Source organism: Ostrinia nubilalis, chromosome 11 (assembly GCF_963855985.1).
Source record: "Ostrinia nubilalis chromosome 11, ilOstNubi1.1, whole genome shotgun sequence".
Classification (NCBI taxonomy): Eukaryota; Metazoa; Arthropoda; class Insecta; order Lepidoptera; family Crambidae; genus Ostrinia; species Ostrinia nubilalis.
This window is the reverse complement of record NC_087098.1, coordinates 3,711,171-3,739,165: the sequence shown is the minus strand read 5'-3', so window position 1 is coordinate 3,739,165 and position 27,995 is coordinate 3,711,171. Positions and strand designations below refer to the sequence as shown.

Sequence of the window (27,995 nt, the reverse complement as noted above, 5' to 3'; positions counted from 1 at the left end):
GTGTGCCTTGCGTCATGCGTGCTGGCTGTCAAACAAACTGTCAAATTGTACTTCGTCAGACTCAGTGGTGAGTGTATTTTGTTTGTTTTTACTAAAAAATAGACTATAAATAGTGTTTTAAACAGTTATTCGTGTGTGTTGCAGAAGCCTACGACGTAATAAATAGTACATTTACAAATAAACAATGGCGTTCTACAGCTGCAGCAGGTTAGTTGGCAAACATTATGTAATAGGGTTAGGTTGTTTTGGTTGTTAGTATTTGGCTGATTTTACTGTTTAATTCTTTTAGGTTAGGCACAAAGTCTTTGCTATCAACTTTAGGCAGGTTTCCTGCTACGTTGAGCTCTGTGAACTACGCCCAGGCAGCGGCTGGAGTGCCTAAAGTGACTTACAAAAAGTTTGAGCCTTCCCAACTTGAGCATCATGATGTCAGAAACGAACGACTCAAGCGCCCCATGTCCCCACATCTGACCATCTACGCCCCACAGTTGACTAGCATGACTAGTATCACACATAGAGTTGCAGGTATGTTTAACTTGAAAATTACTTAAAACATTCCATACTTTTGCAAATTGCAAACTTGTTTACTTTGAAATTTTGCAGTGCAATTTTTTTGCAGTGATAACCTCTCAATAATATTGTCTTACCATTATTTATGAACTAATAAACATAGTCAACAGCACATCCACTATATATTTTTGTTTCAAAATGGCACTTATTGCAATGACGTAAGATGCCACAGTGTTTGGCTTAATGTGCTGTTGTTGGTACCTAAGAAAAGGTTATTAATATATTATTTTTCTGCATAACCCAAAGGTAAACTGGATGAGAATGCCTTATGGCATTAAGTTCGCCTAATGTTAATATTTTTGGCATTGAAGTATAAATAAATAAATAAATTAATGTTTGTGACTCTAATCATAATAATGCAATAACTCACTCTGAGTGATTTAGTTGTGCAATAGGTAGGCAATGATTTTCATTCTAATGAGAATGAAAGGTGCCATGATACTTTGATTTAGCTACTACAATAATAGTGAAATATTTTGTATTCATAATACTCAATAGACACTATCAGTAAAGTTTCAGTATAATTCTTAATTTATTAACAATTCAAATTTTGTCTTATAGGTATGATTCTCTCTGGATATGCCAGCGTTCTTGGTATCGGAATCTTGGTGTTGCCAAACGACATTTCCCACTACATCACCATGATCGAAGGCCTCAACCTGTCCCCAGCGACACTTTTCTTAGCAAAAGCATTAATCGCAGCCCCTCTTGGATACCACTTTGCTAACGGTATCAGACATCTCTACTGGGACACCGCCAAAGGTCTAACAATTAAGGAAGTTTACGCTACTGGATACGCAATGCTGGCAGCATCCGTTGTAATAACCCTGATCTTAGCTGCATTATAAGTCTCACTCGGTACAAAACGAAACTACATGATATGGGTATTATTTATTTATTATCATTACCATTATAAGCGATGTAATTAAAATTCATAAATTCAGACTTTTGTTTTTGTCATTCTTACCACTAATTTGTTAGTAACACCTGGAATTGTGGCTTTAAAACTATAATTTACATATGAAAAGTTTTTAAGCAACTCCGCAATTGTTGATAACATCATGTATTGCCTTGAATTTCTCGAAGTCAATTTTTTCTGTAGTTTCCAAGCCTTTGGCAGCATTCTGTAATAAATATTAGGAAAGTGATTATCTCAGATTGTAAGAGTTAAATAGATTTAAAATAAATAGACAATAAATAAATCTGACAAGAATTAAAACAATAACATGAGTTTTTACTATTGTGGAACCACTAACACAGACTATACTCACATTGAAAATAACATTATTATTCTTCAAGTATTCTCCGTAAATGTTGAATAGATCAGTTCTATCAGCCAAAAGTTGTGCTAGACTCAACGGAGTGTGGGCTATGGAGACATCTGACAAGAAGTCTTTAGCTGACAACCAGGTTCTCGAGGGGGCCATGGCGATGTTGCAAGTTTCGAAGTTCTCAAACGAGCTCGTGCCACCTGCATCTGTGTTTAAGCAAACCAACAAGTACTTTGACTTGTCAAAGTTTGGTAAATCGGCACCTGTAAAAAAAAAATCCTTCGTTATGTAGGTAAGTGAAGTATCCAACAAAGGCGACATCCATTTTTACAAAAATGTATTTACAAAGAGGTTAAAGTGGTAATTAATTTCAGTTTTCGTTATGACAAAAATCTTTACAATCTTACTTGATACGAAAGCGACGTCAGCACGGTTTTCTTCAAGGCACTTCACTGGGCTGTTATCAGTGGAGCACTGCTTCTTCAGATTTGAGACATCGTCACCTGCAAGAATAATTTTATTAAAATTAAATGGAATATCTCAATTTTCTCGGGAGCTCCTCAAGGGTGTACTCTTGGTCCATTATCTTTAAGTATTCTTCAGAAGTTCATATCAATCCTCTTTTTATGATATTTAATATACTTAACTCCTAATAATAAATTGATTAAACTTACCACGTGGATTGTTTTCGGCTTTGTCGACACCTGGCAGACAGACACCGCCAGAGAAAAAGTCGCCAAGGTTTTTGATACACTGAAAATGAAGCACATTGAGTGAGAGAACATTTTGATAAGCTTCCCAATAAGTAATTTATCCGATAGCAGCAACTTTATGCTGCCGAGTTTCGTGTGTATTTATAATGCAACTCAATAGATTCCAAGCTTTTGCAATACATTGAAGTGCACTACTCTCGAAGATAGGTTCTTTGAAATATTCAGTACCTAGGTTCGGTTCGAACTGTAAATTGCAAGCGTTCGGAGGAAGCTTGGTGTGTTTTGATGGCCTAGCCTGGAATACTTAAGTAAAAGATGTTAGGTAAAATAAAGTACCTACTAGAAACATTGCTCACACATACCTGATCGGGGTTGATGAGTTTTTTGTTGATAAGGTAGAACAAGGGTGCGTCCAGGCCGCTGAAGCTTCCGTAGGGATTGTGGCAAGATCTGTATAACATAAAAAAATTTAATGAAGATATAATATTGGCTAAGTAAGTCTAAGTACCTACCTAACTGACTCTACTAGAAATATGAAGATGTTATTTAAGTACAGTCCTCTCAACTTAAGCTGAGAATTGCATTTGTGTGAGTGCACACCGATAGTTTAGAGTGGCAATCGGCTTGAAGCGCGGCGCGTCCCGCGCATGGTTTATTATAGCAAGCGGCCCGAAGCGCGGCGCGTCCGCCACGCACCGCTTCCTTGTCGCTCACATACTTCACTTCACCCCCGGTACTGGTAGCAGATACGTGTAATTTTATGTAATGAGGATCAGTACTGTTGTAGAAAATTCAATAAAACTAGTATCTACGTTAATCTTTAAGACATAAGAAAGATATATCTTTTTGAATTATCCAAATCGGACCATTACTTACGAAGATATTAAGTAATAAACATAGGCCGTTTTTGCCGCTAAAAGTCAACGTACGCAGGGCCGCGTGACGTCATTATATCCGAATCGAGCGCAGCCGGCGTACTATTGGGATGGAAAATATTTTTTTCCAGCTAAACTATCAGTTTTAGAAAAAATCTTTTAATAACATTTATTCATCAAAATAAAGTAACCTATCGACCAGTAATTTTTTAAAATAAAAATTGTGAAAAATAAGTATCGCTATGTCCAAAAACCACATTTTCATAGGATTCGATGCAATGCGGAGACGCGTTAGGGGTGAGTGTAACTTAATGATTGTTTGTATTGAACATAATAATACATAATATGATGCTAATAATACCCAGTTTCTGGCCTGGGGGGGAGAGGGGGGGGGGGGATTAGTCATACCCAGCTTATAGCCTGGGGGGAGGGGCAAGCCTTAAACAGCTTCTGGCCTTGGTGGGAGGGGGGGAGAGGCAAGTCATACCCAGTTTCTGGCCTGGGGGGGGGGGGGTAAGTCATACCCAGCTTATGCTTATGAGCTGGGGGGAGGGGCTAGCCTTACCCAGCTTCTGGCCTGGGGAAGGGGGGGGGGGGTCAAGTCATACCCAGTTTCTGGCATTTCTGGCATGGGGGGGGGGAGGTGTATGAGGGGCAAGCCTTACCCAGCTTCTGGCCTGGGGGGAGGGGGAGGGGTCAAGTCATACCCAGCTTCTAGGCTAAGATTAAATAGATTTCCAGGAGGGAGCAGCTGTCCTTTCCTGCAGCAGCTGGCCGCCCATGGGAACGGCGAATAGATAGGTAGGTACGTAGGTTTAACTCAGAAAAACTAAATAACAGGTAGGTATTGCGTGTACATCGAAATGATCTTCATAGCAATGTCTTGTATGTAGCCTAGGCAGAGTGTATCTGCCTCAGCTATACCTTATTGTTAGAAGTAAATAAACTAATACTTATACATTTTTATATTTTACTTGGAAAAAGACAACACTTTATGAACACTTTATAAATAATAATAATAATAAATAAATAAATAAAAGTTTATTTAACAACTTTAACATTTGATTGATTATGAACACTTTATTTGAATAAATCGCCAAATATACCACCGCGGAGACCCCAATCGCGTCTCTGCGTTCCATTGAATCGTATGAGCGTATGGATTTTTTGCGTTATTTTTCACAATTTCTATTTTTAAAAATTACCTATCGATAGCTTACTTTATTCTGATGAATAAATGTCATTACAAGTTTTTCTCTAAAACTGATACTTTGGCTAGAAAAAAATATTTTCTATCCACGCAGTACGCCGGCAGCGTTCGGATCGGATATAATGACGTCATCGTCCCCGCGCCGGGCGGTCAGTGAACTTTTTTAGTAATTTGGCCATAACTTCGTCAATTTTTGTCGTAGAACAAAAATTTTTGGACTGTGTATTAAGGATTTCTTAGCCCTATAAATCTGCATTCACAGCTAAAAATCGAAATGATCCTCATTGTGTTCCAAATATTAGTGAAATGGCTCCTACTGTAAGTGAATTTCCTGTACGAAATCCATTAAGCAGCCAAGTGAAAGAAATTTTATGCAAATTGAATACGTATTTTAAAGGTGTGAACGAAAAGTTTTTAGTCTGTTTTTATTTTGTAATTTTATAATGTTTGTCTTTTTGTTGTATTTTGTAAGGCTGGCTGGACGCCCTCTCTATAAACGGTGCTCGCAGAATATCAGCGTCGAGGTACTTCGTGCCTTGGCATATGCTGAGCGAGGACCTGTTTTTATTTATTTATTTATTTAAAAGGATGTGTCAAGTGTCGTTACATCGGCCCAATTGGTAGCAAGTGTTTTATAGACTTCCTTTTAATAAAACATTAATTTTATTTGTATGTGTTTTACTAACGGTACTTTTGGTGATCACTCACACAAATGCAATTCTCAGCTTAAGTTGATAGGACTGTACGACCCTTGTTTGCTTGTAAACGATTGCTACACTTACACAATTATAGGCTTAAGCTTTACGTACTTTAATCAAAATTTTAAATCGATATCTGGGGGCACGGCAGTGCCCCCACCAAGTCGAGCAAAAAAGCGGCACGGCCGTACCATCCTTTTCTCGAAGCAATTCAGGCCATTTTCGACCGCCTGTAACTTCGTTGTGGATAAAACTAGAAGGCTGAATTTTCATTAGCTATGCAGGCATTGTAAAGACACGGTATATTTAAAATTTCATTCAATTTGAACCAGTAGTTTAAGAATTATAACGGGTCAAAGTTACTTAATTTTGTCACTCACTGACTCACTGACTGACTCACCGATCATCAAAATTCTAAGGCACTTCTAGCAGACCTAGAAGCTTCAAATTTGGAATATAAGTAGTGTTTGGTGTATGAATCAAGGAAAAACTAAAATATTTGGGGGCACGGTAGTGCAACCGCCAAGTCGAGTAAAATTTTTCAATTTCGGTCCAGTTTTCTAGATACATAACTGCTGTCTACAAAATACAAAAAGAAATGAGATTTGGGGGCACGGTAGTGCAACCGCCAAGTCGAGTAAATTTTTCAATTTCGGTCCAGTTTTCTAGATACATAACTGCTGTCTACAAAATACAAAAAGAAATGAGATCCCATCAAAAACAATACTTGTCAAAAAAACCAAGTCTCGCAACTCAGTTGTTCTACGGTAAAAAGTTGTGAGATCCATGTAATACCAAGTCCAGGCCAGGAAATCTTTAACGTTTTACATAAATATATTGACTTGGCCATCGCATGAAAACACGTGTAAATTAAATTATTTAGTGCGATGGCCAAGTCAATAATTTATGTAAAACGTTAAAGATTTCCTGGCCTGGACTTGGTATTACATGGATCTCACAACTTTTTACCGTAGAACAACTGAGTTGCGAGACTTGGTTTTTTTGACAAGTATTGTTTTTGATGGGATAACCTTTTACTGATTTAAACTAAGACCTTCAAATTTTGAATAGATATTCGTGTACTTTTACAGTTCTCCCTCAACTCTATCTTATTTAAATAACGAGGTCCCGTGTGAATCACTGAAAGCTACTTTGCATACCTTACTCACTACTCTGCTTTAGAATTCGTTGAAACTTTCGTCAGAGAATGGTAATTTTCTGTAGATAAGGTTTTACCGTTTGAGTTATCATCAATGTTGCAGCTTTATTTACATAGTCCATTTTGTAATATGACCAATAACCATACCCACAAGTTTTGTTATTCTTTAAAAGTTGATAGAGACTGAAAGTTCTTTTGAGGAAAATTATAGAATGTAGGTAGGTAACCCTTAGATTAATAAAGTTCGTTCATTTGTTCGTATCAGCCAAATGGACAAAGGCCTTTCATAAGGACTTCCAAGGGCTAATGTTCCCAAACAAATTTTTTATACCCATGCGGCCATCTTTTCCCAAGTTTAGCGTTTCTACTACCTGCATTGGACGTTCTTGGTTTGTGAAATCAGAGTCCTGTAAACCCGTAAGGCATCTTACCGTTTGCCCCTCAAGCCTTGCTTGACGTCAGCAACGGCGTAGTTAGACTTTTTCTTCTCGGCATACACGGGTTTTGTATTTCTTGGCTGCAGCTGCGACTCTTGAGTCGTTTACCGAAGCAGTCTGAGCTATTCTTTTAAATTTTTAAGCAAATGACTTTCCTTTTGCCTCTCAAATCTTTCTAAAAGTGGAGCCTTGCTTGACAGCAATGGCATACCTAGTTAGACTTTTTCATCTCGGCATACACGGGTGTTGTATTTCTTGGCTGTGGCTGCGACTCTTGAGTAGCCGACTGAAGCGAAGTCTGAGCTATTCTTTTAATCTTTTAAGCAAATGACTTACCTTTTGCCTCTTAAATCCTCCATCTTTCTAAAAGTGGAGCCCTGGTTGACGATAGCACCGCGCGCGGCGTAGTTCGACTTCTTGTCGCCATTCACCTGGTTGTACTTATTTCTAGGCTGCGGCTGCGACTCTTGAGTCGTCTACGGAAGCGAAGTCTGAGCTATTGACTTTTAAACTCTTTAGCAAATGACTCACCTTTTGCCCCTCAAATCCTCCATCTTTCTGATATTGGAGTCTCGCTTGACGACAGCAACGGCGTAGTTAGGCTTCTTGTCACCATTCACCTGGTTGTACTTATTTCTAGGCTGCGGCTGCGACTCTTGAGTAGCCGACTGAAGCGAAGTCTGAGCTATTCTTTTAATCTTTTATGCAAATGACTTACCTTTTGCCCCTCAAATCCTCCATCTTTCTAAAAGTGGAGCCTTGCTTGACAGCGATGGCGTACTTAGTTAAGACTTTTTTTTCTCGGCATACACGGGTGTTGTATTTCTTGGCTGCGGCTGCGACTCTTGACTCGTCTAGGGAAGCTTGGTCTGAGCTATTGACTTTTAAACTCTTTAGAAAATGACTCACCTTTTGCCTCTCAAATCCTCCATCTTTCTGATACTGGAGTCTCGCTTGACGACAGCAACGGCGTAGTTAGACGTTTTCTTCTCGGCATACACGGGTGTTGTATTTCTTGGCTGCAGCTGCGACTCTTGAGTCGTCTACCGAAGCAGTCTGAGCTATTCTTTTAAATTTTTAAGCAAAAGACTTACCTTTTGCCTCTCAAATCCTCCATCTTTCTAAAAGTGGAGCGTGCTTGATGATAGCAACAGCGTAGTTCGACTTCTTGTCGCCATTCACCTGGTTGTACTTATTTCTAGGCTGCGGCTGCGACTCTTGAGTCGTCTACCAAAGCAGTCTAAGCTATTCTTTTAAATTTTTATGCAAATGCTTTACCTTTTGCCCCTCAAATCCTCCATCTTTCTGATATTGGAGTCTCGCTTGACGACAGCAACGGCGTAGTTAGGCTTCTTCTTCTCGCCATACACCTCGTGGAACACCGCGTGGAGATTGTACTTCTTGGCTGCGGCTGCGACTCTTGAGTCGTCTACCGAAGCGAGATCCGAGCCATTGTCTTGCACCTGTGCATGGGGTTTTTATGTGAAACGGTCTATTTATGTAGCAGTTTGGTGGGTTTGTTCCTGACCTGGTAAAGCTTGCCTATGAGATATCTACGTTCAGAATTTTATTCAGATAACAATTATAAGGGTTCTGGTATGTTAGAGAAGTCTCTCGTTCAGTGGTGACCAAACGACATGGCATAATAATGAAGACGATCTCAAATTCCCCTTGTCTAGCTGTAGGGTTAAACGAAGAAAATGAATCTGCTCGATTTTTGTGAGAATAGGTACCTACTACGTAGGTACGTACACATAGGCAAGGGATAAGTGCTATTTTAGGAATACCTTAGGGAACTTAAACTTAGGAAACTGGTCCGGTTTCTGAATTGAAAATTTCAACTCGCTCAAGGGGTTAGGCTTAAATGACAATACAAAATATCATCTTACGTTCTTCAAACAGTCGGCCTCCGACGCCTCCTGTATGCAGTCCAGTTGGGGTCTGATGTCGCGACTGAAGGCGAAGACGGCCATAGCGCGGCACTTCGCGAGAGCCACGTTGGAAGTTACGCAGAGCCTAGGAATAAGTGTAAATATATTATTAACCCAAATAATTTGATCTAAATAGACAGATCTGTAAGTCTAATTTCAGCAGCAAAAGCCAAATGAATTGATCAGCCTTCGTTTCTCCATTTTAGTTATGTGCTTAATTGACCGATCTACTGTTACTATTCGCGCGTGAAACGGTTTATTAAAATCTTATTTTATGGGATAGATCATACAAAAACTATGTATTTGATTACCAAAATCATTCCCTTTTGGATTTATAATCCGTTGAATTAATTCTGGGTAGCGATGTGTCATAAATACATTACCTAAGTATTCTATTAGGATTAGGATCTCGGGACTAATGCTATCGATATCTTCAGACATAACTTTTGAACTACGGACTTTGAAGCATATTACAGCTATAACTTTTCGTTACATCTAACCCAAACATATTAGGACTACTGTAGGATTTATTCTCTTTATATTCACCTGAAGCCCCTGAAGTTGAAATAGTCCCTCCGAGCGTGGGAAATTTATTCCCAGTTTAATTACGTCCCTCGCTAGCCTCCCTGTTACATGGAAAGTTGGCGTAGTTTACTACCATTGTAGGCTTTTACGGAGGTATGCGACGTGAAATAGGACTTGTTTTAGGCGTGGATATTAAGTTTGGGTTTCTAAAATTGTAATAACCTTGAAAATACGTACCTAACAACAACTATTAAACGCCTAGGGTACCTACGATGCAATCTTACGATGCAGCGATGTCTGATTTTGGTACTTCTAAAAGGTATTTTTTACTTGTTTTAGAGTAGGTCTCTAACTCAAAGAAGTTGTGTCTTGTTTGCCTAAATACCGTGCTTGTTACTGTAGGTCCGTCAAGCGCACATTTATAATGATCTGCTCCATAATAAGGTACCTTGATAGAATTTAAACATTTCTGCTAAAAGAAATTTTTATTCGTTCTTTACATTTAAACTCATTGGTTCTTGGTCCTTTTAATTATATTATTTAATAACCAATTTACTTTATTAGATAAACACTTAAGCAGTGAATTTACTGATACAATTTGAACTATCAAAAACATTTTAGGGTAATTGCGCCGGTTTTCCGTCCAGCTCCTGTTTTCGTCCATTTGACCGACTTGCCACAAACAAATACGGAAAATTAGAATATAAACCTAACTTTCCGTGCAAGTTTGGACTTGTTACAATCTATAATATCTAAGTAACAGTTCTGCCTGCATGAAAATGTAATTTGACAAGTAATAACTCCAAAAAAATCTACGGAAGTTGCTGCTGCACACAGGTGAATGGAAAACGTCGTCAAGTTAGAAAAAAAACGTGCCGGTAGGGAACTTTCATGGTATGTTTAATTACTGTTTTAGCTACTTTACGTAATGTTTTTGGCACGTATGTCTAATTATTAGCATAATAAACACTATTTTAAGGGTTTATTAAAGTTTTTGTATAGAAATCTTAGATAATTAAGTGGACTAATACTAGCATAACAATTTTGCAAGATTTTGGTTTTCGTCCACGTGGACGGAAACCCTGACACCTAGTTAATATTTTTATTAATCATTTTACTTCAATGGACCTACAAAATACAATGTTTTTTCTTCCAATATGATCTTTATTGCTATTACATTAAACATTTTAGTTTACGTCCACTTTTTAACAGTGATAAACCCATAAAAACCGTTAAAAAGATGTGGACGAAAACAAAAAACAGCTTTAAACGTTGTTGTGTTTTCGTCCATGACGTCATGAGCAAGCACTGGGGTGGACGAAAACCAAAATTAGCTATTCCTGTAGATTACTTTTCGTCCATTTGTCCTTCGACCTATTGAAATATTTTCCTAAATTTAGGTAAGAAACTTATTTAAATCTTTTTGATATCATTTGAAAGCTAACAAAATTACCTTTCAAATGATATACCACAATCCATAGTTACTGTATTGTAGAATTGGTTTTAAGTTAATAATTCAACTGCACCCTTTTTTCTACACAGTGGTCGAAAACTAGCGTACGCTAGGACGAAAACTGATTTTTTTGGACGAAAACTAGTGAAATCGCCTCTTTTGCATAAAATATTTTTTATAAAAAAACCCGTGGTATTTACTTATTATCATATAATATTAACGTAAAGTAGACTATATAAGGACTTAAACGACATATGATACATATGAGTAAGGGTATTTTAAGATATTCATTTCGCATCACAAAGTTGTCAACTCCGATAATTGGACGAAAACTAGCGCACTTACCCTACTTCCCGACTGAACTATCAAAACATGATAGGATCTAGTTCGTGTAAACTCGCAACCCGTTTTCACACAGGGAATAGGTTATGTGAGTCAACAGCTGCCGGCTATCGGTACCTATTCATTTACCTAGGGTTAGGTTTCCATAAAAGATATCGCTTTTTTAACGGCGGTAAATTGCGCATACCCCCACCGGTCGATGGAGACTGCTAGTGGGTTATGTGGGACAAATACCACCATTACCCATGCGCCATGGTTAAATTCTTTCTGCCTCACGGCGCGGCGTGCGAACCCAATCTCGGGAGAGCGCGCGAGTTCTACTTCCTCTGGGCTCCTTTTCCCGGGCGGTTTGCTTGACTCCCTACAAATTTCTCTGTTCCTTATCTCTTCTCATTTTCAATTCTCAGGGTTATGTGGGACAGTGGGACTCTCCCCGCCTGCTCACTAAAGGCATATGCCGCTTTTACACTGCGAGGAAATTAGCCAAGTCAAGTCAAAAAAACAGTAGGTAGTAAGCTAATTTCCGCGTAGTGTAAATCCGCCAATAGAATAGTTTGTAAGCATTTACCTACTCTGCTAAAGGCGGGGCCTACCCACTAAAACCTGACGGTGTCCACCGGAGCCTAAAGAAACGGAGCCGCGAGTTATTGTGAGCGGGCTACGAAGGAACCCCCAATCCCCTCCTCCAGTTGTTTTTATAGAGGTTTTCTCCTCGTGGCCCTTGAGTTTTATTAACTGCAACATCAAAATACTTCGCTACAGTGAAAGATCTCTTTAAATTCAAAGATAAACAACGCGGTCTGGAAGGAACTGCCGTTTAAATATTTAGATAGTGCTTTGCTTTGACTGACGTTCTTTATACGAAGATCTATTGCAGTTAAAAGTTATTCCTACGAATTCAGTGAGTAGAATAACTAGTAGGTCGTAGTTTGTGTAATCTCGTTTGATTGCTATAAAATACTGGAGTTACCTATAACAACGTTTAAGAGTTTTCAGTTTGGTGCTCAATTTTCAATTTCATGGGTTTTTCTAATCCGAATGAAGCTGCCGTTGAGGAAGTAGAATAGGTAGATCTGTGTTCATCATCATCATTATTTCAGCCACTGGACGTCCTCTGCTGAACATAGCCTCATCCAGTACAGTTGGTAGCGGCCTGCATCCAGCGCCTTCCTGCTACCTTTACGAGGTCGTCTGTCTACCTTGTGGGTGGACGTCCGACGCTTGTGTTCTAGCACATGGGTAAAAAAACCATGTGGTTATAGATTTCTAGTAGCAAATAAAGTAGGTAGGTAGTTGGGTACCCATTGAAGTATCTACTTACTTCAATGGTGTCTGATATTGTCCATTGTCCATGAATGGACTTATTGTTGAAATGATTCCATGCATTCAAATCAAGGCCGGTTTAGCACCATGTCAAGTCATACAATGGCTCTTTCAATAAATTTATTCAATTCGATACATAAAAGTACTTTATTTATACGATATTATGTGATTATCAACATAATATGTTACAATAAAGTCAGGCTCATTGACGAATATTGTTATTTCAAAGCAGATTTTTTATGATCATTAGTTTTAGAATACCTTGTAAGTATTTCAGTTAAATCCAATAAGGTATGAGTGATACATAATGACCACATAGGTACCCTACCTAAATTTTCTTTAGATAAGTAGATTAAATTATTTCAGAGAAGGTTCCTTATGATTTAAGATTCTTCTAAACCCTCGAATGCAGGACTTAATCTCATCTAATGGTAAGTTCGTACACAATAAATACTTTGAGGAGCTCATTACAGAAAACAACTTTTAAAATAAAGTTTTTTTACTAACCTGACAACTGGTTCTGGAGGTCCATGCCCTCTCTCAATGACCTCGGTGTAGTTGGCTTTCTTCAAGTAGTCGGCTGGCTTGATGGGGATGTTGTCAGCCACGTGGTGAATCTTCTCTGATAGCCCCAACACGTTGGTGAACCATTCCGGTTTGGTGGCGGCACCTTGGAACAAACCATTAACTTTATAAGGTTGAGGTTTTTCTCACCTTTTTCCCACGATTGCTGCAACTCCATGATGATAAGCTGGTGAATCTCCATGGGATTCAGTGGATTTCATTTGACAACTAGGTCTTGGGTTTTATTCCAAAGTACCTCTTGGGACAAAATAAATGACAAATGATTATGTGCTTTGTGAGATCTACAGGGTGGAAACGATAAGTGATCTCACTCGATTATTTTCAAACTATACAAGATATCGAAAAACTGGTCGTGAAAGTGCTTGATGAGCTCTTTCAAACGGTACCTAATAGGTTACAGAATAAATTGGAACTATCCGAAAATTCAGTGTTTCCAGCTCCCTTTCAGTGCACAAGTAAAGTAGAAAATGATTTCTGAAAAATATTATAAAAATCTATAACTAATTTTGTAAATCCTGGGAACGATACAGGATTAATGTAAATCAGCTCTTATTACAGTCTCGGCACTAATTAACTCATCAAATTAGAAAACCTGATGTCACCTCCAGACATCAAGTTAATGAGCTGTTTTTGCTTAGTTTCAGGATTTTCTGATTAAAGCAATTTACTTCGAAGGGTCGCAATCTTTGCCGTGGGCTAAACTAAACGTTCCGAGAAAATTAGATATTTAAATTGGCACCTTTTCAACTACACTGTCGAAGTCCGAGGTATTGGTTTAATTAAAACAGGCGTCACGGGCTGTGCTCGATGGAATTAATTATCGTGAGAGGAATTTCATGGAACCTTATTTTTTCGTGTGTGGCTCATCGTTAAAGATTTACGTCTATTTATTAATACACGAGCTGTGCGTGTAAGTTCGTAAATACTACGTCCCTACACGTGGATATTAAGGCTGAGTTGCACCACCTAACTTTGACCGTAACTTTATAGATAACCGGTGTTTTTTGTATACAGTGTGTCCGGGCATGTAGTGATCAAACTTTAAAGGCGTAATCTATGGACAATTTTATCGATGAAAATACTTCAAATTTGGGGCTTGACCCATTTCTCGAAAAATTACATCGATTTAAGTTTTTAATTTTTAGTTTACACCTCTTCTTTAAAAAACAAGTGAAAGCGTGGGTAGCTTAACATTAATAGGCAAATATTTTATATCATGCGATAGCCAATAAAATTATCTATTAGTAGAAGAAGAAAGCAGATACAAGTTTCATACATTTTATGGGAGTAAGAATGGATTTAATTAGAAAAATACATTACTTTTTTCACTTCTTTTTCAGTTATTTTCCAACACAAGAAAAACCAGGTCGTTAAGGTATGTTTTATTTGCATTGTATTTTTAGTATTTGAGCTATTCTACAAAACGAATGTAAATTTATTAGTCTACGTCTATTAGTTTCGACGTAATTGTTGAACAAAGATACCCCTTCCCAGCTGTTTCCATAGTAATCGGAATAGGTTGTGTGATTCTTTCAGGCAGTGCATTTTCGCATGTCGCGTGCGCTATGGAAACCGATATTTTCTGGAAAGGATTAAAGTGGGTCGGTTCAGTGAAAGGTTAATGGGGTTCTCAAAAACACATTCAGGAAAACTCATTCATCCGACTTGGTGTCGACGCTTTGATGCTTTTTGAGAAGGGTAACTCGTCTCACGGATCGACCTAGTCAAATGAGACCATAGCAGAGTACCTAAATACAAATGAGTAGGTCATCTTCATAGAAACGCAACGGGGCGACTCACCGCTAATCAACGCTAAATTTTGTCAGCGTGTGCGTGCGCGCCGCATACGTATTGGCGCGCTCACATACAAACCGCGCTCGGGCGTTTCTATGAAGATGACCTACTCATTTGTATTTACTCTGACCATAGTAAAAACAACATTAAATAGGTATAGATACCTCTAGGTAGGCACAGCAGCGTCAAATACATAGTTCGTGACGCCCAAAGTACCTAGCTAAAAAGTTCGCAACACGTCTTTGTTACAATTTTAAAGGTTGTGTTGTCAACGAAACTGTTTGACGATGACTGTACATGTTTAAGGCTGGGTTGCACCATCTTACTTTAACTTTGACAAACGTCAAAAATCTGTCAAATTGCATACAAAAAGCACCGGTTATCGTCATAGTTACCGTTAAAGATAGGTGGTTCAACCCACCCTTAAAATAAGTAGGTGGGTATGTCAAAGAGCTACAAATGGACTCTTGATTTCTTTACTTCTAGCAAAGAGATACATATTAATTTTATTACGTCTAACATACTCGTACAACGAATAGTTTATTCAGACTAAGTACACAGACCAGAGTAGGTACCTAGAATTCTAGAGCTTTCACAAATGAATATTAAAATTTTAGAGATGTTATTGTATGAAAGTTTGCATGAGTTTTAATGAATTTACTTTGCGATTCAATGTTAGGTCTTTCTTTTATTTGGTAGGTAAGTCGTAACTGGAAATAACATTGCTATGTTAACTTCGAGTGGATAATTTAAGTAAGAAGGTAAGTAGTCTGGGGGTAGATAATTAAATTATCCATTTTGCCGGTCTAGGGATAAACAAAATTTAAATAACATTTAAGTACCTCAAAATGCTTCTTCATTGTTATATTATGTAGGAGTTAGATTCTTGTAAGTTGTCCTGATTCCTTACCTTATTTAGAAGTTAAATTCTACTACAATCTATTGGAATGGAATTTCTACTCAGTAACATATTCAGCAAGCTCTTAAGTATTATCTATATTTAATACCTATCGAGGTACGTACGAGTATATACCGCTATTTCATGTAGCTACTTACAGAATTTATTGTATTCAACATCTCCTGAAAATATAAATAAATTGCAATAAACAACATTATTTTTGCTGTACCTACATGCCCAGAAGTTTTAAGCTATCCTACCTTAAGATGCAAGCTCGGTTTTGCATAGCGATTACTTAACTGCATTGATACTTGACTGGAACTGGTTAACTCCGAGTCAGTTTCGGCAAGTTGTCCGACTTGTTCTGAGCATCTGCACTACACAAACAGCGAACTGCTATAGCAGTCCTGTTTGGCTACAAGCAGTTGAATTTCTGGTACTGTTTACTTGTAGTTTGAAGGCGAATTTGAACTACTTGTAGGTAGACCAAGACCACGGTATTGTGCCAAGACTGAGCACCAAACTGTAGTAGGATGAAGTTAGAGCCGAAATTTAGACTACAACACCAAAATATATCCAGCTGTCGAGTTAAGTTTATCCGCCATTCATCTTATATGGCGAAGTATTTGCATCTTTGTTTAAAATACGTTGTTATGCAAATTGTTATTATAAGTAAGTATACACAAAAATATAAGAACTGTATTGTCTTGCAGACAGACATGAGGAAAACTTGACCGAAAACATTTAGAATAAGTAGGTTTTTATGATTTAGCCAGGTTTAGGCTAGCATTAAGAAACCAACCTCTCAATTTATCGCCTACATTCAAGAATTTACCTATAGGTACTTGGACCGTAGAATATTTAGAACTTATAGGTCGTAACAATTTAAGTAAGCTGCCTTCACCCTGGTTATGTAAATATCTAAGAAAGGTCAAGTTTCACGTTGGATTAATATACCTGGCCATTAATCTAAACTTCCATAAACACCCCGAAGTTCGTTTCATCAATCATCGTTAGCGTTACCTATAAACATTACCTCCCGAATTCGGTGTAAAAACTGTAACTCGCATAACAACATAACTGGTACACATGTGTAGTTATTAATCATTCCACGCCGTTTGATGTGTTAAATAGAACATGTTCTCAAAGTTTTGGGGTTGTTGGTTTTCTTTTCCTATTGGAAATCAGCAAATATTGTTCCTGAATCGATGAAACTCGATTCAAACTCAAGTTCAGATTAAAGTCTGTGATAGGGTAAACTTCCATACTTTTAGAGCAACCATGCATGGCTTGGATCGTCTTGAGTATAGATTCATATTTTGAGTGTTATTTCTTAATACGGGCCTTAGCTTGATTGGAAAGACATAAAAGAAAGTCTTATGAAGGATGTTTTTAAAAACCTAATTGAATATTGATAAGCATGGCCGACTTGCCGAGTTGTTTAGATTTTACTGCGGTATTGCAAAATATTTAATCAAATTCTCCAGCCAAATTTTGCGTCGCTACTCACATTTACGTAACATTTTCTAAGATAGGCGCCACAGATTAAGTTGTACCATCAAATTGAGTCCATTAATATATTGTTGAACCACTTTGGAAAATTGCTATGAATTAGTAGCGAACCGAAGTGTCACTTAACTTGATAGGATCGTTCATTAATCTTAATCTAATCGTTGTTATTACGCCCAAACTGTCTTATAGCGTCAATGAGGAGGTCCCTTGGGAAGGCAAACTTGGAAACCACTGACTTTGATAGTGTAATATCTACATCAATTCGGGAAACAAGCAAAATACGAAATTTCATATCTCGTAGCTCCTAATTTGTTTTTACATTACACTCATGTCGGGGGTAATACATCAATGTCACCCCCATATTTCTGTAATTTATGTTTGTTTCTTTCTTCGGTGTCACGTGGATTATCTCATATTTTATTAACGTGTTTCGTGGAAATTAATTCGTGAAGTAACAGGCACGTGTTACGTTTATTGGAATTCCTGAACTAGGTTTGAATGAAATTCCAAACTTTGAAACACGAGAAAAACGCTGAAAAATGTGTCGAAAAAAGAAAATACTTACTTATTACGACTTCACGAGCAATTTCAAGAGACCGAATGGCGACAGTTCCGGCTTTTCATTGTATGAAGAATTTCAGCTTAAAATTTCCCTCGCGAATTTCTTCGCAGGCTAAATATTGTTTCAAACATTTCCTGTTCTATTTGCCTTCTCAGATTTACGAACGAAGTCCCAAGTGCCGTTCTGTCCAACGCTCCCCTTTAACTACTTTTATAGATGCGAAATTGCAAAGAAATGGGGTCCCTGAAGTGCGCTCGCTTTTAAAGGCTCCGAAAATACCTTTTGCTTAAAACCTTCAAACTCTAAGATGTAAATTTATTTGCATTGCGTACAATTTCTTTATTTTGAAGTGACTAAAGTACTTAGCGTTTTCTACTGCTTCTTTAAGGACCCTTTCACCGTAAAGAAAGGTCCTCTTTTTACAATATTGTACTTCTATCAATATTGTCTAATAAAAAATAGTTGCCAAGTCAACGCAATAGGCCACATCGGCTCTAATATACGAATGTAAGTGTTATTATTGCTGGAACCGTCCCTATTCGCTGTAAAGGTGAGCATAGACTAGACTATTTCTGTGTAATGTAACGTTCTTGCGAATGGTAGGTACATTACAGGTAAAATGTATGACGTTTAGTTCGTGAAAGGGTGACACTGACCTGAGTGACCTAACATTAGAACATTTCATAGAGCGGCTCGTTGTTCTGTTACAAGTAAATGCTATAATCTATACTCATCTTAAGTGTAACATCTGGCGCGACACGACCGAGCTCCAAAATCACAGCGAAATCATATGATTGCGCTGTTACCATGTTACATTGAAACGGATATGCGGGTTGTTACATTGTAACTGATTGGCAGTAATCAGTAATGTGCTCGTAGGAATAGATCAAAGTCTTGGACAAAGTAACATTCGCTAGCAATCGAAATTGATTCACGGAGCGATATAAATCCTTCATAGTCATGAAAGAATGGGAGCTTTATAAGTAGTTTCGCCTTTTAAAATGAAGAATCTGACAGAATCACTACGTGGTTCATTTGATGGTTGACTATTATGACACGAGAACGTCTTGTTTATGTAATTAAAAACTATTATCTTCTCTGGTCTACTTCTCTATCCGATCTGATCTATTTTTGTATTATTTAAACTTAAAAAAAATCTGAAATTATAAATAGTACACGTATGTAAGTCTCTGACTCTACCTCTATTGGTTTTTGAGGAAACAAAAAGTTGCTTGAGGGCACAAATGAATAGGCTTCTTTACTGAGGTACTCGCGTCGCTCTGTAAATCAAACTGCCCTCTTTCTGACTTTGCATTAGATTGGATTTTTAATAAAAAAAAAAGTTGAATAGGTGACACAATATCACAATACGAATGTAATCAGTTACACTATGCGGGACATTGACCGAGACAAAGCGCGAGCACGCACACCGAAGTATGGACCACGCACGGCGAAACTAACTGAAGAGCGTGTTTACTTTATGTCTCGATCAATTTCCCGCATAGTGTAACTGCGCCGTTATTCGATGTTTTTGCTAAGATTGTCTCCTTATTACCCTCTGTCTGCCTGTGTGACATCTGGCGGGACAAGACCGAGCTCTGAATATGAGACGAGTATCTATGCTTTGTTACATTGGAATATGAAATTAAAGGCACTCAAAGGGTTGTAAGCTGTTACGAGTACATTGCAGATGATTATTCCTTTGCTAAATCTTCAGCTTAGGTATATCGTAACTCGTGGGTTGAGTCAATACTAACTGCTCTGGTATTATAATGTTTAGGTCTAGTGGATCCAGTCAGTGCCTGTATGGGAGCGGCATGGGAGGGTGTTTTTTGTTACGTCAAATGTCAGCGAGACTTCAGATTTGTATGTTCTGTCACGTCATAAATGTCAAAATCACCCCTCCTGTGGGGCTCCCATGACCCATACATCAGACGCTGATTGAGTTGAGCGCTAGATCTATATAAATGGCTACAGGCTAGCAAGTAGCAACCGACTTAATGTATCCTCGAGCACTTTATCATCTATCTTCGTCTTCAACCTAACCTGACAACGGTCTCCCCCAAGGATTTCCACAATGTCGCGGTCCTGCGCTGCCCGCATCGCTTTTCATAACATTCTTCTATACTATACTTAGCAGATACATTTTACATTATGTAAGTTACCTTATATCCAACGTTCCTGTTGACTCCAGTATGGCACGACTTGAGTCCCTTCAGTTGGTCCAAGTTGTTGACGGGAAGATCCTTGTGGACCACTATCACAGCTTCGTAACGGAACTCCGCTAAAAAGGAAAAAAAACATTATTACTGTAATTTACGCGTGCACTAACGTTACTATGAGGTCTCACAGTGCGCGTAGACTCACAGGGTCACACATGAATCACGGAGCTCTATTCAACGCTGTGCGTTCGATTTGCTGCTTCACTTAAGCAAGCATCGTTTGTGAATACGGGTGATAAATCAGGTCATCAGGCTCAATGTGTTTTGTCCACTTAAGTAATAGAAAGGAGTTATGTGGACCGACGATCTGGTGAAGGTCGCGGGAGGTGCCTGGATGCGAGCGGCGCAGGATCGGTCTTCGTGGAAATCCTTGGGGGAGGCCTTTGTCCGGCAGTGGACGTCTTTCGGCTTAAACGAACGATGTGAGGAGCCTATGGGCTCAAAAATTACTGCGCGATTTTTGAAATGTCCTACATGAAGAGATCAGGAAAAACCTGTAACTAAAGTTTTTTAGGAAAAATCTTATTAACAGAGTGTGAAGTTCAAATCCCGATAAGTCTAATCCTACATAGTACATTTCTTTCACACTTAACTACAATAAATTCTAGGCTAAAACTTCCAGACTTTCTGAAACATCTCTCGCGGAGCCTATCCTTTAGGATTGTGGGAATGCTGCGGACCTAACGATGAATAGCGACCCATTCAGACTGAATAGAAGTCATTACGACGAGATACGAGGACATATTTCGGCGAGGTTCACATAAAAAGTTGGTAATGTAGCATATAGAAAAAGATGGACCTTTATGGAGATAAATATTATTTTTACATCTACGAGTGGCAGACTTTTTGTCAGTCCATAGTTTAGTTAGGCTATTAATTATGAAGGATTTGCCAAACTGGATGCGGTCTGCGGTCTGGTCAAAGTAAAAAAGCCCGCTTCTTGTATAATTAGGTACTTGGACCTGACCGCAGGTCGCATCCAGTGTGACATGTCCTTGGAAGAGCGCACATTACACCGTTTTGGTATCGGCCGATTCCTCATACTGATTAGAAGTCAACCAAACTATAAAAAGAAGTTCGTGTCTGTGGAGAGTCGTGTATGTATGTAACACAAGAATGGTTAACAAGAAACGTATGCAGCTGAAGATTAATATTCCTTTGTTCAGTGACAGACGATTCTTCGAAGCGACAAAAAGAAACCATGCACATAGCAAGTCGTCTGCTTGATATTGAAAATACCTTTTTTTTAAGATTTTGATGACACTTAAATAACCCATGTGAATTCCTCGAATCTTTCTATAAAGTAACATCCAATATCGACACATAAACATCTTAAAACTGCAGATAAACAAAATTACTTATACAATTCGCCTCGTATGCATCCAAAGCTCTAATATGATTGGATTTTATTAAACTTTCTCTCATTTGAATATTATGCAATGCAACCGTTCGGGAGTGTTGTTGGCTTTGGTCTATTGTGTTCATTTAATTTTGAAGTGGTTTCGTAATGTAGATGTTAGAATGGAATATTGGTTATCCTGTTTATCATTTGAATTATTTACAAATCCATTGATATTGTTGTAACATGTTAGATTCTTTGATAGTTTAGTTTACTATGGTGATCTTATCTCTTTACTGGAAGGAGACCATTTTCTTACAATATTTTTTATTTTCTAAGTTGTGTACCATAAATGTGTATTTTTTTCAATCCAAAGTATATTTCTTACATAGCTTCGTTTTTAGGTACGAATAATCTTTGCTGATGCCGAACACTATACAATACTGACAAGTAAAATAATTTTAAGAGTTGAATAGAGCCGAGAAATCAAATCAAGAAAATTAAATACTGTAGGTACATACCATCTGGCTCATCATCAGTCCTGTACTCTTGGAAGACCACGAAGTCCTGGTTGGGGATCTTGGAGGCCACGTACATATCCTCAGGGTCCACGGGCACGAAGTCCGCCTGCCTTTGCTGCACGTAGCTTAGACATTCCATCCTGAAAGGTAAGTTTTATTTAGTTTGCATGGGGAGACCCCTACAAAATAAGTTTAGTCGAGAATTTGTATAGGCCCTATAGAATGCCTAGGTACGGAGGTAATTGAATTTGAATATGGGACTATTCCCACCTCTCTTTCCCACCACTGCAACTCCTGTATAGCCAGGATCTACAGCTTGACCGCCAATAAAAACCCAACCAGTGAAGGTCAAGTTTCCCGGGGGAAAGTTAAACTGTCATTTGAAATTAATCAGAAGAACATAGGAGGAGTTCGAAGTTTTGAATATGAATGTAGTTTGAAGTTAATCTTTGAAAGTAAGGATGGTATACCTAGGTAAGTTTATTATTACCTAAGTTAAAATTCACGAGATGTTTAAAAGTTGTCTATAAGATCTACTAAATAGTGCTAAAATAGAAATACGAGAATTAGATTAGAAGTGCTTGTACTTAATTCAGATTCTTAGATTCCATTACATGTTAGTTACATACAGCAGGACGAAATAAAAACGTGTTTAAATAATAAAAACAGTTTCTGATACAAATTGTATGTAACGGCGGAACGGCTGATCGATCTGAAGCACCAGAATCACTCCCTCGGGATAAAAAAGGTTTTTTTTCATCTTTCTGTATCCGAACGAAACATTTTTGAAATGAAAAATAACGATTGTTGCACGTCTATTGTCTATATTGACTCTATTGATATCTTTATAACTTACTCATTGGACTTGTTTTTAAATAATATTTAAAGATAATTTATGAGACTTCCAAGGTTATCAGGTCAATAACCATATTAGTGGACCGGAAATTAATAGAAAATGGTGCACATTAAACTTAATAAATAAATAACATTAACTGGTTGTTGCTCATTAGCATTTTGCTTTACTTATAAATTGTCCGCGACTAAACAATTTAAATCCTAAATTAGATCCTAAAAAAATATGTTGTGTTTTATAGACGTAACGTACTTACCTGCTCATGAATAGAAAAAGCCTTTAAAAGCTCAAGTAATATTTCAGAAACACGAGATCATTATTTTATTCTAATGTAAGCAAAAAGGCAGTTATTATGCTAGGTACAATTTGTATTTTTTCCTCTAAGATTTAGAGTATACCACTCTTTTGGCGTCATTAAGGAAAATATTTTTAAAACGAAAAAAACGGTTGATGTAAAAACAATCACCATTTTAGCGAGTTACCTAGAGACAACATCTAGGCACTAAGCACGTAGAGACGCGCGACATGAATACAAACACTGGCCATTATCATACTGGGAGATGACATTTTGTTTTTTCTTTTCGCGTTCGAAATTCGAATCTGTTTTGTTTTTGCGCTCGTTCGAGCGTGTCAGTGAACCCAGAATCATTGACAAAAGACAATCACAGAATTAATATTTCAAATTCAAACTTGGAAGCTGGCTCGTTCATTTTCCCGAAGACAATTTCGTATGACGTACCTAGCCTGTATAATTAAAGCCGACTCGACTGTCGTTTGTTCAATTTGGAGTCTAACCAGAATTTAATAATGTCTAACTAATTATTCGCGACTCTTTTGCCAAAAGACATTTTCTGGCAACCTCGTAGCGCCCACGCGCCTTTTGATAACCCAAAATAAACATGGCGACTACAGCCCAGAACTTTTTTCAACTAACTTTCAATTACCGCCCATGCGCCTTTCAGAAGGCCATATTATTAAACTTTGTCTAGATTTTTGAAATTTCGCGGCTTAAAGAAATAATTTAATTCGATTTCTGAACGAAATATTAGGGAACAGTTTCCGGTATGCTACCATTGGCTGTCACAATTGACAGATGGGTTTTTTTTGAAAAATGGCCGGCGGTATTGACGGCTCACTAACACGTAGTTAGTAAATCGCATTTTTTTATGATAATCCGTGGTTGTCGAGTATGTTTTTATGCAAAAAGTTGCTAACGAATAGGTATTACTTAAATAGAGATAATTACTTTGCATTTTTAGGGCAGAAATTCTGCGAAATCTTGGTTTGAAATAATATGTACTTTGTGAAGGCGGTTGGGTCGAAGCTAGTACTAAAAATATCATAATATTTTTAGTTTGTGGCTTTGTGTTATATTGGTTTATGGAATATTACTAATATAAAAATGCAACTTATCTTTCACTAATAATTAATTTAATTAATTAATTATTTGTCGGCCGTTTGGTGTAGTAGTTCTAAAAGGGACTACTATGCCGAGAGGTCCCGGGTTCGATTCCCAGCCGGGCAGAAATTGAAATGATGAATTTTAATTTCTGTGATGGGTCTGGGTGTTACTAGTATAATATGTATGTATTTAAAACGTATATAATGTAGTATATCCGTTAAGCGAGCACCCATAACACAAGCATATTAATTGCTTACTATGGGGCTAGATAGCGTTATGTGTGAAATTGTTCAAAAATATTTATTATATTTATTATTATTATTAATTTAATACTCTTTACACTACTAATTTTTTGTATTATTTAATTTTACATCACTTAATACTTCCTTTTAATCTAGAATTTGTGGCCCGATGGCCTTTGTAAAGAACAAAAGGTAGACAAATAATTGAATTTAAAAACACATGCTAATATAATCATAATTATACCCTGAAAGTTTCACTTCAAACCGGTAACTCTAACACATACGAATTTCAACTCAAAATCTTGGGCTGATAGGACTATAACTATAAGTCCTATAAGAAGGACGGTCGGGTCGTAGTTAAAGAGGATCCAAAAAATCCGTGGGCGCTACGAGGTTAATTAATTTGATGCTTAGTTTACTGGCTAGAGTCTTAAATATTGTACTCGTACTCGTAGTAAGTAGTAATTTGTACCTGGTCTATTTGAGCCCTTATTAAGTAAGAAAGTCTAGGTAAATATTTTTCGTAATTTATAAGATCGGGATGTTTCCATTTAATTTTCCTAGTAACGTGTGTTGAGAAAAGTTCGTCCTTTAATAGATTATTAAAGCAATTAAATTAAAATCAAATTCTCAATATTCACTAATTTGTATCAATAAGCTTATTTCGTCGTAATAAAAAAAAAGGAAAATGAAGGACATGGAACCATTTCGACTCGTAGGTACTTGACTCGTTTTAAAACTTTCATTTCATTAAAGACAAAGGAAATAAATGTGATAAAGGGTTCTATTGTTATTATTAATAAAACTTACCTATCTCTCGCTGGAATACATTTCAGCACTGCTTTGCTCTTGGTCGGCACTTCCAGCATTTCCTCGCATGCTTTCAAATATTGTTCTGCCACGCATATTTTGTCTATAATCCACATAAATATTGATGTTAATGAATTATTACAAAGATAAAAATTGGCCCGTATTATAAAACGATGTCGTTTAAAACGCAGTTCTCAAATTCAAGCATAGATTCATGACTGTATTCATACTGTATTTGGATGAATTTGGATATTTGAACTATTAAGCTCCTAAAAATAACTTTTGAGTGCATTACCAAATTTTTTTTTATTGTTTCATAGCTCTAAAACTAGTCGTAATAAATACTTGCGTAGCGTAATAATAAAATGGTATTGAGAAAATTCATTTGAGAAAATCAACCTGCATTGTATTTAACCAATGATATTATATAAAAATTTAACTAATCACGCAGACCAATAAGTAGATATAAACTGAGAAAGTTAGCCACAAATATTTAAGAGGTTAATAAACTTTTATAGCATCTGTAACTAGATTTGTAAAACGTAAAAAGAAACATTAAATTCGCAAGGCTAGACCGGTATTTTGTCCCGCGGCGCGGTGTATGTGTCGCAGGCAAATTGTATGATTCCGCATTTTACAAACGGCGTCGTCAATTCACAAACGCTCGCTGTTCTATGAAATGCCGAAGGCAAAATGTAAATTGCCTTGGCACTTTATAATATGGCAAAACATTTGATATCCAATTCAATCGCTGTTTACAAAATGCCGCGGCAAATTGAAGTATTTAGTTCTTTTTCTCACCACGCGAGGCGCTGCTAATCAAAACAAGAAAAATGGCGTCGGATAGTGGTTTTGTGATACAGAAAACAGTGCAAATTCTACGTATTCAAAGGACTTTTCACAAAAAAAGACATTTATTATACTTAGTGAGTTAAGAAATTTTTACGAATCACAAATAGGAGCAGTGAAAAAGCTATGGAAAAATAAAATAGTTTTTGAGGTTATCCGGCACGTAAAACACGCTAAGGTGACAATGGAATCTGGTGCTCGGAGGTCTGCTGCGGAATATATTGGTATAAAAATATTGTGTTATGTCTTCTAGACTTCTTCTTGGTATAATTAAAATGTAAGACATATCTAAAGAACTGACTATCGAAACTTATTTAATGTCATATTTTTATGTACCTACCTATATGTACGTCAATAGTTTAAATTAGTCTTGTGTTGTTTTTGTTACGAAAATATTTTAATTACTTTAGGAGTAGCAAGTATTTTAGGTTTGTCTTACTTAAATAGATACCTACCTGATTTCTGAAATTATGTCTGATTTGTCCAACATGTGTTTTATGATGGTCACCCTATTGCAACAATCATAGTCGAAATTTTATCAATTGAACGAGTTGCCAATTTGCCTTCGGCATTTCATAGAACAGCGAGCGTTTGTAAATTGACGACGCCGTTTGTAAAATGCGGAATCATACAATTTGCCTGCGACATATGTACGGATTATTTATGTTTTTACCTACCCACTATACATATTAGCCGGGGGCATTGTCTATTTGGATGGCAAAGCATTTTCAAGGACGAAGGATTTAAAAACTGACAAAGTCCCGTCAACATTTATTAAATACTTACTTACTTTAAATAAAATTTAAATGCCCATTTAGCCCACTGTCATCATATTCATCACAAAAATTAGTAAGGGATGAAAACGGTTATAAATAATTTGAGTTTGAACTTTAAATGTAGGAGCAATTAATCGTGCATTAAGTTAATGGTTAGGATTTAACTATTTACGCTAAATCCCACTTCTTAGGGATTAATCTGACTGTTAAGTAGAACAATAGTAGTTATTATCTTTTCATTTGGTGGCAAATTTTAAAAATACAATTTGTAAGGTTAGCATTATGTTTATAATTTAAAATAATGTAAACATTGTCTAATCAAGAATTGTTGTTATTAGTTAAGTCACTTTGATAACAGCTTTCACTTTATTAAAATCATAAACTTAAAACCATCCAAATTCATCCAAGCACTAAACAATAACAATAAATCTTGATTCCATGCACATCTTGTAGAAAAATAAATAAAATCTACATGCTTGTTTGCAGTTAACACTGGCCACAAATAAAAAAACTAACGCGATATATTTTTTTAATGCCATGGTCACATGTGGCCGCGCGCGCAGCCGATATTGTAACTAGCCAGTATTTGTGAGGCTTGTTCTTTTATATTCATTCATTTTATCTTTGAAGCATTCGATGTAAATCGCTGCCGCACACTGTGTTGCATAGGCTACTTGCTTGTCAAGTACAAGTTACTATGGTTCGTGCACACTGTGTCGAATGTGTCGCTAGCAGGAAAACAGTCGGTGAAGACAGGATTAAGGTAGTTTAGACTAGAACATTGACTAATTAACTCAATACTTGAAAAAGCATCATAGCAGCATAGAAAAAACTATAATTTAATTTACCGTGCAATATTACTTACTGCTAAGTCATCACTTTGGACTTATAATTTTTTTGACATATTTATTTTAAATGATAAATATGTTATTTACCCAATGCAAGTACAAGTATAAAATAATTAAAAAGGAAGAGATAAAAGTTTTACCTGTAAAAGTATTTAAAATGAAAATGCCATTTTTTTAAGTCGGTGAAAGCACTACCAGCCAGCCATACAGCTTAATTTAGCTTAATCAAAAATTATAAACAAAGACGCCGTTGCAAACAAAAATAATTGCCACTT

General features: G+C 37.1%; 2 protein-coding genes across 2 annotated transcripts; one reads left to right on the top strand and one right to left on the bottom strand.

Moving 5' to 3' along the window:
• Nucleotides 1-14: 14 nt before the first annotated feature.
• LOC135076149 (succinate dehydrogenase cytochrome b560 subunit, mitochondrial-like) lies at nt 15-1,515 on the top strand. The gene is made up of 4 exons (XM_063970619.1): nt 15-67; nt 145-207; nt 290-525; nt 1,132-1,515. The coding sequence occupies exons 2-4, from the start codon at nt 185-187 to the stop codon at nt 1,416-1,418; spliced, it is 546 nt and encodes a 181-aa protein (XP_063826689.1). The 5' UTR covers nt 15-67; nt 145-184; the 3' UTR covers nt 1,419-1,515.
• On the bottom strand, nt 1,450-27,454 carry LOC135075967 (transferrin). The gene is made up of 15 exons (XM_063970414.1): nt 27,345-27,454; nt 25,248-25,350; nt 21,941-22,080; nt 20,024-20,142; nt 19,414-19,480; nt 13,015-13,195; nt 8,823-8,949; nt 8,212-8,396; nt 7,877-7,994; nt 7,465-7,601; nt 2,917-3,004; nt 2,516-2,594; nt 2,249-2,344; nt 1,842-2,104; nt 1,450-1,694 (listed from the first exon to the last, which is right to left on the bottom strand). Exons 1-15 carry the CDS (start codon nt 27,409-27,411, stop codon nt 1,602-1,604), a joined length of 1,863 nt encoding a protein of 620 aa, XP_063826484.1. The 5' UTR covers nt 27,412-27,454; the 3' UTR covers nt 1,450-1,601.
• Nucleotides 27,455-27,995: the final 541 nt, after the last annotated feature.